Source organism: Gracilinanus agilis, chromosome 4 (genome assembly GCF_016433145.1).
Source record: "Gracilinanus agilis isolate LMUSP501 chromosome 4, AgileGrace, whole genome shotgun sequence".
In the NCBI taxonomy this organism is placed as follows: domain Eukaryota; kingdom Metazoa; phylum Chordata; class Mammalia; order Didelphimorphia; family Didelphidae; genus Gracilinanus; species Gracilinanus agilis.
The window spans coordinates 160,987,795-161,006,908 of NC_058133.1; the positions used below are offsets into that span (position 1 = coordinate 160,987,795).

At 37.3% G+C, this 19,114-nt stretch overlaps 1 protein-coding gene across 1 annotated transcript; it reads right to left on the bottom strand.

Moving 5' to 3' along the window:
- Positions 1–11,871: 11,871 nt before the first annotated feature.
- Positions 11,872–18,726, bottom strand: LOC123246042 (SLAM family member 7-like). The gene is made up of 6 exons (XM_044674994.1): positions 18,525–18,726; positions 17,028–17,297; positions 16,622–16,738; positions 14,539–14,639; positions 13,093–13,158; positions 11,872–11,956 (listed from the first exon to the last, which is right to left on the bottom strand). The coding sequence occupies exons 1-6, from the start codon at positions 18,724–18,726 to the stop codon at positions 11,909–11,911; spliced, it is 804 nt and encodes a 267-aa protein (XP_044530929.1). The 3' UTR covers positions 11,872–11,908.
- Positions 18,727–19,114: the final 388 nt, after the last annotated feature.

The following is a 19,114-nucleotide window of genomic DNA, read 5'->3' on the forward strand; positions in this document are numbered from 1 at the left end:
GGCCTGAGTCTGCTCTCCTCCTCCTCCTCCTCCTCCTCCTCCTCCTCCTTCTCCTTCTTCTCCTTCTCCTTTTCCTTCTTCTTCTTTTTAAAACCCTTTCCTTTCATCTTAGAATCAATATTGAGTATTGGTTCCAAGGCAAAAGAATGGTAAAGGTTAGGCAACGGGGTTAAGTGACTTACCCAGGGTCACACAGATAAGTGTCTGAGGCCAGATTTGAATCCAGGACCTCCTATATCTAGACCTGAGCCACCCAGCTTCCCAACCCTGCTTTTCTGCATACTTCAGTTCTCTAGGCCTTGCCTATCAGAAATGAGGCATCTCTTATGATAAGACAAATATTTACTAAGTGTCTACTATGGCTGAGATAAACAGGGTTAGGTAACTTGCCCAGGATCACAAAGCTAGTAAATTTCTGAGGCTGGATTTGAACTCAGTCTTCTTGACTCCAGACCCAGTGGCCCTCTATCTACTTTGTCAGATAGCTGCCTTTCAGCGGTCTGGGGTTTTCAAGGAAGACTAGGACCTCTGATGTGATGACTGGTGGAGCCTTCCTTGGGCTATTTTCCTCCTTTAGTGTCCACTGGCCACCCAGTTCTCTTTGTGGTTCCAAGAAGCTGTAGCATTCACAGCAGCCACACTCCAGTAAACAGTCTTAGCAGGCAGGGTAAACCAGATTGAGGAGAATAGGCAGGCATCAACTAATTAATGAGTTAGGAGAGTGTCTACTCCAGGCAAAGGAAGACTTCCCAGCAGAAGGGATTGATGAAAACAATTTGTTCCAATGGCCATGAAGGCAGTGGAAGCAGGAGCAGGGAATGCTTAGAGTTTGGTTAGACATTGATGAAGCCAAGGCTATCCTCTACATTCCATGCCATCACCAGTGGCCCTGACTTTTGTCTTGCTATTGGACTTGGATGACTCTGGAAGAGAGACTGAGGCTTGACTATTTTGTGCAATTCTGCCTTACTCAGATCCAATTTATGTGCAAGTTAAAAAGACATCAGAGATATCATTTTGGTACCTTTCCAGAACAAAAGACAACAATCAGCCTACTTTGGAGCAGCTAGGTGGTGCAATGGATAAAACATCAGGTCTGGAGTCAGGAAGATTCCTCTTCCTGGGTTCAAATCTGACATCAGACTCTTACTAGCTAAGGTACCCTGGATAAATCACTTAACTCTTTTGCCTCAGTTTCTCATCTATTGGATGAGCTAGAGGAGTAGTAAATGGCAAGCCATTCCAGTATCTTTGCCTAGAAAACCCCAAATAGGATCACAAAGAGTTGATCATGGTTGAAACAATTAACTAACCACCAGGTAGCAGAGAGGTGGTTCAGTGGATAGAATGCTAGACCTGGCATCAGGAAGACTTAAATTCAAATGTGGCTTCAGACACTCACTAGCTATGTGATACTGGACAAGACTGTTTGCTTTAATCCACTGGAAAAGGAAGCAGCCTTATCTTTATTAAGGAACTCACACAGAGTCAGACATGACTGAATAACAACTGGCCATTAGTGTTCTCATCTTTTGGTAATAGTTGATGCCTTTGGTTAAGAAAGGTGGGATTGTCCTTGTACTCAATAGAAAGCCAGTGATATTCTTCACAGATAATTCACACACCACTGTGAAACATCTGAGCCAATAATTATGAATGCTATCCAGGACCACTGCTCTCTAGTTTGCACAGAAACCACTATTTTAAACATTTCCAGTGGTGTAACCTGTTGGTCATTCCTTATATGAATGGTTTGTGAGCAGTCTGCTTCACATTTGATCCCTATTTTTTTGTGTGGTAGTAAGCTTCTTGTTAACTTACATACAACTAGATGATGGCCTTGAGGTCCTAAGGCAAGAATGGGGAAGGAGCTATGTTTGCTATCCTCTTACTAATTCAGAAAGCAGAATAACATGTTTTAGCAAACTTTTTAACAAGGTTTGAAACAAAAACATAATTTTCTGATTATTCAAATAAACAGGTATTTCTTGAATATCTACTGTGTGAGGTTCTTTGGTGCTAAGAAGGTCACAAAAGTAGGAACCCTGCTAAAGAGGACCTTGCAGAGGCCACTTAAAATTTAATCAACAATATAAAATGTAAAGAATACTGTGAGATAACAAAAAGATGATGTCAGTGTGCTCAGAGCCAAATGAGAAGTATTGACAGCAAGGGCTTTAAGAGTTCAGACAAAAGAGAGAGAGAGAGGCAGTTGGAGTGATGGAAGATATCATAACAAAGAAGGTGGGATTTCAACTAAGTCTCATAGGATTTTTTTTTTAATTCAGACATTTGACCATCAGGGTGAGAGGAACAATGTGTATGAAAGCTCAAAGGTGAGAAAGCTAAAGGAGATATTGAGCAAACTGCTTACTTGAATAATGAATTGAAATAATTGTTAAAGAAAGATAGGAAGATAGTTTAGGACCACATTGTGAAGGCTTTTGAGTATCAAGTTAGGGAACTTTCAGAGAAAGGGTGGAAGAATAAATTAGAGGATAGGACCTCCTCTTAACCTATCCATCCCTAAGAAGAGTGGAATCTGAAACAGAAAACAATAAAACTGAGAGGGATTAATTTAGAATCTTTCCTTGACACCTTGTAACTGTGTGATCATAAATAAGTCAAAATGAATTTCCTAATGTAAAATTGGTAGTAAAAAACTGAAGTGAGTCATATGCAAATATTAGGATTCCAGATTTAGTACTTTTTTTTTTTTCACAAAAGAATGTGTTCTTCTTGGAACCATGCAACCTAATATGGGAAGATATTCTTTTTTTAATTAATTAGTTTATTAAATTAAAATTCACAGGTATCTCCAATAATCCCTCCCCTCTCTATACCAGAGAAGACATCCTTTAATAAAAGATATATGTATACATAAAACTATGTCTTGTTTGTTTCTATTTATCAGACTTTTCTCTGGAGATGGATATACACAAGTCATTCTTTAAACACTCTTCTCCTGCATATAATGTTCTGCTTGTTTCACTCTTCTTAATTCCACATATTCTTTCCCTATTTTTTAATTAACCTGCTCATCATTTCTTGTGGCACAATAGTATTCCATAACAATCATATGCTACAACTTGTTTAGCCATTGCCCCAATTGATGGGCACCTCTCAACTGTTAAGACAAAGAAAGTTGTTATAACTATTGTAGAACGTAGAGGTTCTTTTCCTTTTCTCCTGATCACCTTAAGAATTAATCCATGGTGGTATTGCTGGGTCAAAAGTCACACACAGTTTTAGAACTCTTTGGGCATAATTTTAGATTGCTCTCCAAAATGGATCAGTTCACAGTTCCACTAAAATTGTGTTAGTGTCTTCATTTTTCCATATCCCCACTGTGTAAATAGAATTAGCTCGATTCCATTAATAGTCAAAAATCTACTCAACCCAGGCATGTTAATGATGTCACTCTCACCTCCCTTAGTGGGGAGGGGAGACGAGTTACCCACACATGACAATAAGTAACAAATCAAGAATAAGGGACTGCCCTTTGGGCAGTCCAAATCAATGTAGAAACTGCCATTTGTCCATTTGAATTAGAGGAAGTGATGAAAGACACTATCTCTTTAAGTAAGTTAGTGAACTTCCTGTGGGGGCAGTCTCCAACTGGAAGAAGAAGCATTTCCTGAGACCACAGACAGCTTACACTCTATATTGTCACGTGGGTAAGTTAGGCTGACTTCCTTGGCCTAGCTGGGCCAATTCTAAACTCTGCCTATCTGGCTGTTGGGCCTTGTGGCTTACAGCTTCATTTATTAAGCTTTATAACCTTCTTCTCTCTGTCCAGGCCTTGGCCTGGACTAGCCTCTCTCCTTTTCTCTTTATTCCTACTTTTACCTACCAATTGTAAATAAACTCTTCAACCCAATGCTGACTTGGGTCTGATTTAATTACGGAATCAACCTGAATTGTTGATTCCTGGCGGCCACATATTTAATATATATCTATAAATACCTAAATTTTCCCTCTTACACCACCAACATTTGTCATTTTGCCCTTTTATCATTTTAGCCAACCTGATAGGTGAGATGATACCTCAGAGTTGCTTTGATGTGCACTTCTCTAATAAATAATCATCTAGAACATTTTAAAATAAAGTTGTACATAGCTTTGATTCGTATATTCCAAAATTATCTGTTCATATCTTTTGACCATTTATCAATTTGGAAATGACTCATTCTTCATTCTTATAAATTTGACAAAATTCTTTATATATTTGAGATAGGAGACCTTTATCCAAGACACTATCTTACAAATCCCACCCCCAAATTTTATGCTTTTCTTTTAATTTTGGCTACATTCATTTTATTTGTACAAAACCTTTTTGATCTAATATCTTCAAAACATCCATTTTATGTCTCACAATACTTTCTATCTCTTATTTGCTCACAAATTCTTTTATCCATAAATTTGATAGCTCATATGTTTCTTGTTCTTCTAAATTGCTTGTGATAACTGTCTTCATGCCTAGATTATGTATCAGTTTTGTTCTTATCTTGGTAAATGGCATAAGATATCTATTCCTGTCAGATTGCTTTCCATTTTTACCAAAAATTCTTAACAAATTGTGAATTCTTATCCCCAAAGATAAGATCTTTACTTTTGTCAAACACAAAGTTACTATAAATTTTTTTTATTGTTGTTTATTTTATGTCTGTTCTGTTTGTGAGAGAGATTCTTCACATTCTCCTTCCACCCTTTATGTTTAACAGGAAAGTGAATTGCCATCACTGAAAATTCATACTTGACATCCTCCTGTAAAATCTTTGGTTTAGAGACTTTGAGGGGGGAGGGCTTTCTATGCTGTTTCTTTTGGTTGGTGCTGATATTGGCAATGAGAGGCAACTTTTATCTTTAACCAAATATATTAATTCCTATGTTGTAAGACTTGAACAAATTGCCCCTGCTTCCTATATACTTCATTTTTTTCACTGGAAAAAAAATAAGGAGACTACACTCTACTTATTTACCTGCCACCTCCTCCACCATCTAACCTGGAAGGAACAGGGGGCGAAGTGAAGGGACTCATGAAGGCCCAGAGGAAAGAATATCCCCACCTCTCCTTCCTGGTTCTCAATTCTTTTCTTTCACCATGAGATAAACTATTTTGACAACCTCTTTCATTCTTTAAGGGTGGAAGCTCCTTTATTACCCCTCTATAATCTCACTGAAAAGTATTCTTTGCTCTCTCTCAACTACATAATTATTTTTAAAAGGCACAATTTCTATTGTTTACCCTGAATTCATGCACCAATTCATATTTTTTTCCCCCAGCACTCTTCAGTTTGGGGACTACATCTACTCACTTAATAATTCAGAGGAAGGATTGTGACTTTTCCCTTCTACTCTTTCAAGTTCCTTGCTCCCTCTCTTCTCTAATCATCATGTTTTCCTTTCACTCAAAATAATCTGTCCTTTAGCATTTTTCATCATGAGCCCTTTGGCAGTGTTCTGCATCATTGTATTGCTGATAATAGCTATCATTCGCAACTGATCATCATTAAGCATCTGTTCCCCATTCTTAGTTTCCTCTCTCTCTCTCTCTCTCTCTCTCTCTCTCTCTCTCTCTCTCTCTCTCTCACTCATATGTATATATGTATGTATATACACATACACACATAAATGTATATGTCTTTCCCCTTTTTTCTATCTTGCTCTGTTCTTTTGGGTGAGGATGTACCAAATCTCCTGGTTTCCTTAATGAAGGGAATTATTGCTCTTATTATCTTTCTGTATGATTCTCCTTTATCTCCCTCTCTGAAGAACAGAAAAGATGTAAAAACAGGAAAGAATATCTGTTTTCTGTCATGCTAAAAAGAAGAAAGAATCAGAAGACTAAGCATAATTTGGACATCAATTACTTGAATTGATAGAAAGGATAGATCCTTTCCCTGGCCCCTCATTCCTGCTTTTTAAAAAAAATTTCTTTGGAATACAGATCTAGTAGTAACTTTGCTAGATCAAAATATATGAAGAGTTTTATTATCCTCATTATCCATGACATTCTACAAATTTTTGTAATCCTAGAAATCCTAGAAATCTCTCTTCAGTTCTAGAAGGCTTTATTAACTCTGTCCAGGAAATCAATATCCACCCTTTTCTATATATGGATTTCAGAAATATTTGCCTTGAACTCTTCTGGCATGTTAAGTGTAATGAAATACTTAACATTGCCATGAACTTCTGCTGGAGCCAACACTGTGGCTTCTAGGGCATTTTGGAAGAAACTGAAAGGGTGAAGGCAAAGAATGTTAGAGAACAAAACTTCTAGAGGGTAAGATCAACTTTAGCAGTCACAAGAAGAGGACATTCATCACCTCTGTCCTATTATTGCCTCTAAGCAATATCCCCATAGCCTGTAATCCCATCAGGTTTATTGGGGAACTCCCAAAGTTGGTTAGTCTTTCTTTGAGCCACATTCCTGTCTTATATTTGTCCTTAAAATATTCCTAATGAGATTTAGTCTCTCAAGATATTTGGTCTACTTTAGATCATCCTCTTTGTCAGTCAAAAATATCTCTAAACTATCTCAAGTCCAGGAAATCTTAATTCTAGACAGTTAATTTTTGAAAACAGAAAGTTCCCCTAGAACCACAGAATATTTTTTCTTGCTATATTTTTACTTACTTTTATTTTTTAAATAATATTTTATTTTTGACAATTACATGTGATATACAACTTTTAACATTCATTTAAAAATTTAAGTTTCAAATTATCTTCCACCCTTTCTCCCTTACCCTGTTTACTTTTTTGAAATGGCAAGAAATTTGATAAAGATTTTATATCTGCAATCATGAAAAACATTTTTTCCATATTAGTAATTTTGTGGGAATTAAAAAAAACTCAAAATGCAGAAAGAAAGTGAAATGTAGTTTACTTCAATTTGCATTCAGACTCCATCAATTCTTTCTCTGATATTTTTCATCATGAGTCCTTTGGTGCTGTCTTGGATCATTGTGTTGCTGATAGTAGTTGTCATTCACAGTTGATCATCAGACAATATTGCTGTTACTACATACAAAGTTCTCCTGATTCTCCTCACTTCACTTTGTCTTGGATTATTGTACTGCTGGTAATAGCTATCATTCACACTTGATCATCAGACAATATTGCTGTCACTGTATTTAAAGTTCTTCTGATTCTGCTTACTTTACGTTGTATCAGTTCATGTAAGTATTTTCAGATTTTTTTCTGAAACCACCCTGCTTGTCATTTCTTATAGCAAAATAGTATTCCATCACAATCATATACCACAACTTGTTTAGTCATTCCCCAGCTGATGGGCATATCCCCTCACCTTACAATTTTTTGTCACCACCAAAAGAGTTTTTATAAATATTTTGTACAAATAGATCCTTTTCCCAGCCCCTCATTCCTGCTTTTTAAAAAAAATTTCTTTGGAATGCAGATCTAGTAGTAACTTTGCTAGATCAAAATATATGAAGAGTTTTATAGCTCTTTGGGAATAGGAACCAGAAAATCTTAAACCTGGAAGAGACTCCTGAGATCATCTAGTACAATTCTGTCATTATACAATTGACCTAATTAAAGCCCAAAGAAATAGAAAAAGAGGAAGGGAACAAGCACTTATTAATTACCTACTATGTGTAGGATGCTTTGCTTTACAAATATGATCACATTTGTTCTTCACATCAACTTTAGGAGGTAGGTGCCATTATTATTCTTGTTTTTTACTCTTGAGAAAACTGAGACAGAGAGATAAAATGACTTGCCAAGGTCACACAAATAGTAAGTTTCTGAGGCTAAATTTTAACTCAGAACTCCCTTACTTCAGGTTCAGTGTTCTATATAATTGCCTCTAGGAAAGAGAAATAACCATGATCACTTTATGAGTGACGGAGCCAGGACTAGAATTTTTAACTCCAGGCTGGACATTTTAAAATTATTGTATCACACTGTTTCTTGGATCCCTAGAAAATATTGTTCTCTTGATTTATAATGATTTTTTGATATAATTCATATGAAGAAACACATTCTTCAATAATGAAGAGGTTGGATGGTTCTAGTCCTTTATTGGGTAGGATGACAAAGGGACACAATTTCTTCCTTTGTTTTGTTCCTGGAGATTTTAGGCATTTGTAATTCTTTTGTTGCTGCCACATCTGTGGCCAAAAAAAAAAAAAAAAAAAAAAAAAAACTACTAAAAAGGGTAAATTTGGATCCTTTCCTTTATCCCTTTATCCCTTAGCCCATATGTGTGTGTGTGTTTATATGTAAATATGTATGAAAAAAATGTGTCTTTTCCCATATGTATAAATGTATATGTTGGGTGCCTTTTAGACACATCAAAGGAAGAGGAAGCAGAAAAGACAAGATGTAGGTCACTGAGACAAAATGCCATGACTGGAATTGCAAGGAGAGAGGATTTTCAGTTGAGTCAAGGAGATCAAGTTCAGAAAGATCAGGTTCAGAAAAGGATAACCACTTATAGCTGGGCTGTTTGTGGTGGCAAAAAATTAGAAAATGAGGGAATGGCCTTCGATTGGGGAATGGCTGAACAAATTGTAGTATCTCTTGGTGATGGAATACTATTGTGCTCAAAGGAATAAAGAACTGGAGGAATTCCATGTGAATTGGAATGACCTCCAGGAATTGATGCAGAGTGAAAGGGTGTCAGGAAGAAAGACCCCTACCCCATTATACTTGACTGGATTTTAGTGATAGTGATAAGTTAATTCTAATCAATATTGTGATTTTAAAGTGATTAGTATAATTCCATTATAATCTTAATTACAATGAGTAGAATCTATGATTTTATAAGGATCTCTAACTAATGCATAAAACTGCTTCTAAGGGGATTTCCAACACCTCCCTAAGTCATCTCTTCTATCATGAGATGCTGACCATATGAATTTTAGGTCCTGGAATGCTGCATCATGTCCTGATATGGTGCAAGAATGCTCACTCTTTCCTATTTTGAAATAACCATCCTCCCAACAGATCAGATGAACCCTAAGATAATGGTCATCGGTATTTCTTAAGAAGGGTATTGCCTTGTGATTTGACCTTAAGACTAATATGGGTTTTCCTAAATGAACTAACCAATCAGCTTTGTAGTTGGGTAACAGTTTCTAAAAAAGTTGTGTCTTGTGCTTTAAGTCATAATCCTTGTTTGGAAATATTCACTTTGTTATTGTCTGGGTATAAAAGCCAGGTCACTGCTGCCGAGCATTTGTTACTACCGGTTTCTAACTCTGTAATTGGCACTCAATGTCCGGGTTTATATGGAAGACTTGGCCCTCTTCCAAAAAACTCTAAAATTTTACCTTGACTTGGAGAAATTTGGATTTTGATTTATTTATCTAAATTGTTTAAATTGAGGCAGTGGGTAAATTTCCGTGACAAGGAGCAGAACCAGGAGAATATTGTACACAGAGACTGATACACTGTGGTAAAATTGAATGTAATGGACTTCTCTACTAGCTGCAATGCAATGACCCAGGATAATTCTGAGGGATTTATGGAAAAGAATGCTACTCACATTCAGAGGAAGAACTACAGGAGTGGAAACACAGAAGAAAAACAACTGCTTGAACATATGGGCTGATGGGGATATTATTAGGGATGTAGATGCTAAATAATAACTCCAGTCCAACTATCAATAATATGGAATTAGGTCTTAATCAATGATACATGTAAAACCCAGTTGAATTGTGAGTCAGCTACAGGGGGGTGGAGGGTTTTGGGGGAGAGAGAAAGAACATGAAATATGTAGCTATGGGAAAATATTAAAAATAAAACAAAAATTTTAAATTAAACAAAATTTAATCAGTCAGGAAAAAAAGAAAAGAAAAGAAAAGGACAACCAAAATTACAGGAACCAGAGAGAAGCAGCTTGTCTCTGCTTCTAAAATTAAGGTTTGAATCTATTTATTTTAGCAGTGGGTTGACAGTTGACCCTATACTTCCTCACTTTTATTTGCCCTTTCACTTACTGCAACTTGAGATTGTATAGTTGTATTGCAAGGGCTGTCCTGCATTTGTAGCATAGGCGTGTCATTGTATGGCTTGAAGGGCAGCAGAAAAGACATTTCTAGTCTCTTTTCCCCTCTCTCCCCACCCCCACCAAGAGATACTTCAAATCCTGCCAGGATGAGAAGCAGGAGATTGCAACCAGAAGACTGGTCACTTTGCTCATCTCAGAGAGAGGGATACCAGGCTAGAATTATAGTTCTCTGCTCCCTTAGATATTATTAGAGTAAGGGATGTGGTTTTCAGGTTCAAACTAAATAAGCCTCCACACCAGAAGTGTTAAGTCTTCCCTGAACACTTATCATACCTCCTAAAGGAGTGAAGAAACAGACATACAATTCTTTATACTTCCTTTAGATCAGTTCATCAAACGTGAGAAAGGTGTAACTCTTTTATAAGGTGCAAATACATTATTCCTATTTTTCCTCCCTTTTAAATCTATGAATAATTCAGTTTCCAGACATTCAAAGTTGCATGCCTGTGAATGCAATTAAAATGTAAAAGGGTCAATCCTTAATGTATTATTTCTTATTCCAGTGAAGATCTTTAAACTGTTTTCCAAAGAAAGATCCTAGGTGTTTTGCAATATAGAAATAATAAGTTACTGTTATATTCAATAATCTGGGAAGAGATGGATGCTGACTGGGATGGCAGTTGAGAGATTCAGAATGTTCCCAGGTTCCCTGAGCCAGGGGCAAATGTTGGTTGGCCTCACCCTATAAATACCCCTGACAGCCACTTTGGGGGAGGTCTCTGGACTGAAAAGTCTCTGGACTGAGAAGTCTCTGGTCTCTGAAGTCTCTGGATTCAGAGGCTGAGAACTGGAGATGACAGATCTCTGCCAAATTGGCTGGAAGGGTGGTTTGAAGGGTGGTTGAAGGGTTGCTGGGTGGTTTAAGAAGAAGAGGGTAGGAATAAACTTGAATCTATTTCCTGATCGACTGTGAGAGCTAGTGAATCACCAACACTGGTGATAAGAGAGCTGAGAGAATAAAGACCATCAATACATCTGTAGCAATAACCTCCCTATTCTCTGGCTTGGCTGTGCCCAGGTCTGGGCTGGAGGTAGAGGAGTGGTGAAATCTCTATCTTCCACCTGATTAATAGCATCCATTTTATGGTTAATTAGTCTATAGATAATAGATCAATAGGGTTTCCAATCCTCAATCCTTGACCTTGTTATCCTGACCCTATTTATAGATAAAAGAGTGTTCAACAAGAAGTACCTTCCTGAGTGGTCTTTCTATCAGGGCCCTTGGGAAGGGAATCCAATGCAGTCAGATCCTGAACGTTATCCAAGGTAGATCAATAGCCCAATACTAATTTATCCAACCTCAAGTTGGACCTGGAAAGGTTATCCATCTATATAACCTCTCAAGGGTCCTTACTGGAGCAGCTGTTAGAAAGAAGGAGATAACTTACAGCAGTAGTCAGGGTGACAGGAGTAAGTGTTCCTCCCACCAACTGCAGCTGAGGAGATTATAGATAGATACACATCATTACCATCATTATACCTCTATATCTCCTTTGTACCCTTTATTTCTATAACATTACCAAATCATAAATCTTGTCTAGGGAAAGTAACATGGGTTAACGAGGCAGAGAAGAAATTTTAATACATGGGTACCAATTCATTTTCTTCAAGGATCAATGTCAGGATCCAGATAATAGGAATATCAGTAGTGAATACAGGAGGGGGAAGGCATCTGTAATGGCTAAAGTGTTACTTTATTGCTTGCTAATTTGCCACAAACTTTCTTTTAAACATATTTTACTTATAAATGGCTATGCTCTCCTAATAAGTCCGAAATTCTGCATTAGCAACTGATGAGGATGCCTAACACCACCAGAGGGAGATTTAGAAGAACCATTTTATTGTTTAATTAATATTACCAAAGTCTAATTATCCTAGAGATTCTGGGTTCTTTTCAAGTATCTCAGATTTATCCATCTGTAAAAAAAAAAAAAAAAGACGGAAGCAGGTGCATTATCAAGCTGAAATGAGATAATGGATGTAAAACACTTTGTAAGTAGTAAAGTACTATATAAATGCCAGTTATTATTATTATTAGCCTTTAAGCCAGAGGCCTTTGGTCTGTAGATTACTTCTTTCCTTGAGTCTCCTACTGAACTCATGCCAAGCTCAAACAATATTTTTAGAGCAAAAGAAGATGTACTAGTAACTGTTGACAATTAAACTGTTGGTAGAAGAAAATGCATACCTATTTAAATTTAATCTGCATTATCAATACTTTTTAAAGACAATCAACTATATATAAACACACACACACACACACACACACATATATATGGAGAGAGAGAGAGAGAGAGAGAGAGAGAGAGAGAGAGAGAGAGAGAGAGAGAGAGAGAGAGAGAATGAGAGTTAGAGTTTTGATTCGTAACTGGCTGATTTTGAGGTAAAAATTCTGACAACGAAAACTTAACAACGTTTCTGCAAACTTATTAAAGCTGGCTGCAGCAAACCCCTGACATAAGCATATAAATGGATGGATTTGGATTGTCTGTTGAAGTCTTCTCTACTTTCCCATTTGTCCATTGCCCTAGAAAGGACCTAGTCAGCATAGACACAAAGGGAAGCTACCTTTAAAGCCTCCTCAAACCTGAGATTCCCCCAACTTGTCTTGGTAGGCTATTCTCATAGTTGAACAATTTTCTTCAGAAATTTTGGGTAATGTTCTGCAGATGGAACATCCCAGGAACGTATCCCTACTCTTTGTCTTTGCTCAGGATGTTGCCTGTTTTTCAAAGGATTGTTGTTCCCTCTGTTTACCTGTTAAATTTTTACCAAGGCTTTAAGGTCCAAGCCCGATGCCACCTCTTCCACGAAGCCTTCTCTGAAGGTCCCCAATTGGTATAACTGTCCCCTGCCCTATATCAAGTAGAGTTTTGTTTTTTCTTATCAGTCTTCTAGTATAGAAGAATCTTCATGAGGGCAGGTACTATGTCTTAGCCATAAAGAGCAGATCTGAAGGTACTGACCTTTCCTTTGAAAGCTCCAAAAAACATGAAAGTGAAAGCTTTAGGTAGAAAGGAAAAGAATGAAAAGTTAAGGAAAAAAATCCTTACCTTTGTAGTATTCTGCACAGTGGCATAAAGTGTATTTGATACTTCTAAATTTTCTTGGATCTTTTTCTGTAAAAAACAAAAATCCAAAAATGATCATTCCCCTGGGTCACAGAATTATTCTCATCTAACCATTCTGCCAGGAAAATTCTTCATATGCTTGGGGTAGACATCTCCCTAAATCACCAATGAATCTAAGGCCTGTAAGTTAGCTTCTTCCTAGTTTAGCCAATTTCACCAGAGTGTGGCTATTGCATATGTTACAGCTTCTTAGAGCCAAAGGTGAGAATAGGGTAGCACACCTCAGATTTAAAGCAAGGATGCCCTCTCTCTCTACTATTATAGGTAATGAAATGCTAGTGATGCCATAAAGCAAGAGAAATCAAAGATATTGGCAAAAAAGAGAAAATATTTGTTTTATTCAAATATAATGGTTTACTTAGAAAACCACAGAAAATCACAGAAAAATAACTATTAAGTAAAAACGCATAAAATATATTGACAAAAGTAATGAGCATTTTATATAACAATTATAAAATCCATTAGGAAATTATATAAAAGAAAATTTCATTTGAAATAACTATGAAATGTGTAAAACATTTGAAAATGAGTATATCAAAGTATACTCAAGATAAAAGTATAATTACAAGATGATCTTTAAGGAAATGAAGGATGACTTTAGTAATCTGAAGTATTTTTATGTCTCATCATTGGGGCACAGAAATATAATAAAATTACTCTGGTGTTTAATTTATAGACAGTGATATGTTAGTCAATGACTATGGAATTAGGCAAAACAACTCTAAAATTCATTAGAAGGACAAAAGATAAATAATCTTATGGGAAATAATGGGGAGAAAATAAAAATCAAGAAGACATTGTGCTTCCAAAAAACAAATTATATTAAAATAGCAATAAAAACTATTTGGTACTAGTTAAAAATAGAAAAGTAAATCAGTAGAACAGACTAGTATACAAAAATCAGAAGCAACTGAACTCTAATCTAACATTCAGTAAAACTAAGAATATAGATTCTATATGGAAGAATTTCTTTTTTGACAAGAATTGCCAGTAAAACTAGAAATCACTATCAGAAAATAAGGTTTAAACTAACATTTTACTTGTTTGTACTTCATATCATGATAAGTTAAAAAAGAATAGGTGACTTGAAATGCTTACATCATTAAAAAATGGAAGACAAAATTATATCTTCATAACTAGGGAGTAGGATGGGGGTAAAGAGTGTGATCACTTGGGAGTGGAAGATTTTAATACTGTCTTTTGTGGGATGAGGGATGTAATATTAGACACATCAGAAGATAAATTACATGACACTTCTCCCCTACCTCATTATTGTGAATGGTTCAATACTCGGCAAACCTCAACTTTAGGGAAACAAAGATTTCAAATAAGAGGGGCCCAGGCTCTGGGCAGGGATGAGAAACTTACTTTAGGACTGTTAACTGTGGCATATTCTGTAGTTTCTGCTTCATCAGGGCTTAGAATAGAAATTGAGTCATAATAATATTCCTTGTCTTTTACATCAGCCTCTGCAACCCAGTAAGGAAAGACAGTTTAGAATTCATGATACATCCACTTACCACACTCCTTCCTATCACCTATGACTTTGCTGGCAGGAGCATAAGTTTACTCCTTACATATTACTAGTAGCAAATCATCTTGTAGGTGCCACATCATAGGTCAGCCCCCATAGTTGTCCCTAGGATGAATCTCTTGGCTATCCAAGACCACCTTCCCAGTCAAAGAAGCACCCAGTTATATAGGGACAGACTCAACAAGCAAACAAACCAGAGGAATCCCAGTAAATACATCCTCTGAAAGGTGGTAAGGAACTGGATATAGGGAGATTCTCAAGGTAGGTATGGAGTAAAGGATCAGGAGGATTAGGAAACCAAGCTTGAGAGGTAATTTCCCTTACTCCCAGGAAGTAAGAAACTCATACAGAAGCAGGAAACCTCAGGAAAATTTAGGGTTCAATTTCAACTTGGAAGACTTCTCAATTAAAATGCCCCAGGGTACTGGACTTTAAGTAGCTTAACATTTTTATCTTGTATATGTTTTGAATAAAGACACAGATGGCAATCACAAGCTCAATGTACAGGTGAGACAAAATTTGGAGGACTAGTTAACATGTTAGATAGCAAAAACAATCTTATCAGGCTAGATTTACAGTGGTTCCCAAACTTTTTTGGCCTATCGCCCGCTTTCCAGAAAAAATATTACTTAGTGCCCCCTGTCACATATTATCACCGCCCCCTTACAGTTATTCACAGCCCCCAAATGCACCTGTGGCCATCCCCGCCTCCCTGGATCGCTGCAGCATCCACCAGGGGGCAGTGGCACCCACTTTGGGAATCACAGGGCTAGAACATTGGCCAAATTCTAGTAAGATGAAATTGAAAAGGGTTGAAGGTAATGTTTTTCACACAGCCCTAAAACCTCCAACTTCAAAATTACAAAATAGAGGAGTCATGTCTAGATAGTTATTTGTCTGAAAAATATCTATGGATTTTCCTGAATTGAAAGCTCAATATAAACAAAGTGTGATATAGCAGCCCAAAAAAAGCCAATGGAATCTTAGGGTACATTGAGATATGTAGCCTTATCCTGCTCCTTCTCCTACTTCAGTTACTAGTGCTCTCTCTCCCCAAATTAATTTCTCTTTTCTTGGTTTATGATTTGTGATTACTTCTCTGCTTAAATGTTGTCACACACAGAGTAAAATGTAAGTTCCTTGTGGGGAAGGATCATTTTGGTCTTGCCTTTTATATACTCAAGACAAAATAAAAGCATATTGTTCTCTGAGGTTGAGTAGTTCCTACAATGGAATTTCATCAGTGGCCCAAATGTCATATCTGCCTTTCCCATATAGTTCCTGGCATGAGATGGCACTTCATAAATGCTTGATGAATGAAGGAATGACTGAACAAATAAATGAAAGAATATTGTTAAGATCTAGAGAGATGTTATCTTACTCTACCCTGATCAGATCCATAGCTGAAGTACTATTTTCTTTACTACATTGAAGGAAAGACCTTTATGAGATAATATTCTGAGGAGAACAACTAGACAGTGAAGGGCCTTAAGACTATGGTATATGAATATTAATAGAAAGAATTAGGGAAGTTAATCCTCTAAAAAAAGTAAAGGTATCTATGAGAATTATCTTCGTGTATTTGAATATTTGTTACAAAATGGAAGGATTATACTTCTGCCTGGTCCCAGAGGATAGGATGGATGGAAATTATCAAGAAAAAAAATCTGGGCTAGATGTAAGAAAAAGCTTTCAAACAATTAGAACAATCCCAAGGAGGAGTGGACTGCCCCAGGTAAGAGTGAGATACTTCTCACTAGGGGTCTCCAAGTAGTGGTTGAATGGCCCCACGTGAGGAAAGTTGTAGGGCCTATTGTTGTATAGGTATGAGGTGAAATCGATGATCTCTGAGAATCCTTCTAACTCTGAAATTCTGCAATAAGCAAAATGTGCTTCAACCTCCAGAAAAACACCAACCTTTTTCTTTCTTTCTCTGAATGTGCCAGAAAGACAGCCCCAACATAAAGAGAAAAACTAGGATGGTGGGCACCACAATGTATAGGACTTTGAAGTAGTGTGTGCCATCTTCAATACCTTAAAAGAAAACAAAAAAGCAGTCACTAGGAGCAATCTGAACCATGCACAGAAATAAAACAAAATTGTCTTGATAAGTTCATCTAGAGAGGGAACTGACCATTGAGACAACTGCCCTTCTCACAGTCTCAGAGCAGGACTGTTACCTTTAGCTGAGACTTGGCCAGTAACAAAGCTCAAGAGGTCTGGCCATATGGGTACTAGGTTGGGACCAAAGTCAAGAATCACTGCAAATTGAATTCCTGAAGGCCCTCATGATCTCAGACTCCGGAGACAGTGAGAAATTTACCTGCACAGAGCTCCTTGGCAAGAATGGTACGGGAGCTGTTGCTGACAGGATTCCTGGCAGTACAGGTGTAGTTCAGGTCATGGTCACCAGGTTTCCAAATGAGGGTGAGGATAGGTCCGCTAGTGTATACATTAGCCCCTTGTCCCTTGGACATCCAGCTATACGATGCATTCTCTCTTATTTGTTCCACAGAACATGTCAAATTGATGAGACAGGTACCATTATCAATGAACTTAGGACCTGGTATAATTTTTGGCTCTGTCAATCGCTCTGCATGAGGAGTAAAATATGATATTCAATGAGATGTTTTGATTGTGCTCCTATCCCTATAAAGATGCTTAATGATTTCTTTAAGGCACTATAGATCAGAATCCTGGATTTCAGAGTTCTTGGCCTGGGGTACCACAGAGGAGAAGAAATCAGTGACTCTGGACAATCACTATCCAGTTCCAGTTGCTAGCATTATCTGAGTCTGTACACCCAGATCTACAAAGGGGTAGAGTGTTGAGGTAAGAAACACCTCCTTCTATACAAATGGAAATGTATGAGGAGTATAATAGGTATTGTTTTCTCAGGACCCATTTCTGACAGGTTGGGGACTACCGTTACATTTGTGGAACAGAGAGTAATAGTGCCCAAGGAAGTCATATTTTCCTTCAATCTTTCTAGGCAACTACTTTACCTATTTAAGGTCACTATTAATCAGAAAAGGTTGGGAGGAGGAAGACAGTTATCCCAGGAAAGTGGCACCTTGCTTTAGGGGGTTATAAGCATAAGATGTTCTATCATATGAAAAATCAATTATCCTTAATTATATTCACAGGTGACATGATTTCATGAAATTCTAGTGTGTTAGAGATGAAAGAGACCTTAAGGTTATCTAGTCCAACATCTCATTCACTTCCAAGATTTCCTCTCCAGCATCTCTGATAGTTGTTCATCTGGCCTCTGTTTGAACATATTAAAACAGAGAGCTCACTACCTTGCAAAGCAGTCAATTCCAATATGGAACAGCTGTACTTACATTAAATTCTCTTCCTTACATTAAATCATTTTAACTTATAGGATCTTGGACTTAGGGAAGGGATCTTAGAGGGTATCTAGACTCATCTCCTCATTTGATATATAGGAAACCAACATCCCCCCCCACCCCCCAAGTGAAGTGACTTGTCTAAAGCCACATGAATGTTAATGAGGCAGAGGAATGATTTAAGCTGAATTGCCTGATTGTAAACATGGGGTTCTTTCCATTGTACTGGATCATTGGACTTAGTTATCCCTTCACCAGTAAGGACTTTTATAATAGAGTTTTACTGCATTACTCCTAGGTAGAGCTGACACTCAGGCAGAATCTCTTTTACATTTAAATTGTACTCTGGAGCAGAAAGAAAGCAGCTTTCCCAAAAATCAGGCTGGGAGCCAGGTAAGTATTCTGTGTATTCAATTTTAGGATGTTGCTGTGTTTGAAAAGATCCTGAGAAACGACTTAATGCTGACCATGGATGTGAAGGGTGAACAGCTTTTTCATGGGTTCAGTAATGTTTGCTATTGTTATCTCTGCTTCGTAGGAACCAGCATCCTCCATCTTCAGGTGGCTGATCTGTGTAGCATAATTATAGTTTTGTTTGAGGAAGTTCACTCGTCCCTTATAATGAGGATCAATTATTGTTATTTTGGTTGAATTTCCTTCTTTTCCCATGTCTATGATGGCAAGAAACCTTTTGGAATTCCAGACAATGTATGTGATCTGCTTTTCTTTTGGGATTGTCAGTGGGAGAATAGCAGACTCCCCTAAGATTCCAATCAGCATCTGTGAATCTAGGTCCTCTCCAGAAGCATATAGCTCTGAAAACATAAAAGAAGAACACAGTTAATACCTTTCACTTCACTTTTCCCATTCCCAGATCAGTCTAGAGCCCAGAAGAACTCCCAGAAACCTTCTCTTAGAAGTGATCCAGAGCAGGCGGCTAGATGGGTCAGTGAATTGAGATCCAGGCCTAGAGATGGAAGGTCGTGGGTTCACTTCCTAGCTGGGTGACTGAACAATAAATACCCTTATCTCCCATTGCCTAGCTTTGTCTGTTCCT

Bases quoted from the DNA above. Each gene is read 5' to 3' on its own strand.
- LOC123246042 (XM_044674994.1), bottom strand. From the start codon at position 18,726: ATGGGAAAAGAAGGAAATTCAACCAAAATAACAATAATTGATCCTCAT. The intron at 16,739-17,027 runs GTAAATTTCTCA...TTTTCTTTTAAG, and splicing joins TGCCAAGGAGCTCTGTGCAG to GTATTGAAGATGGCACACAC. The intron at 14,640-16,621 runs GTTGGTGTTTTT...ACTGGGTTGCAG, and splicing joins TCAGAGAAAGAAAGAAAAAG to AGGCTGATGTAAAAGACAAG.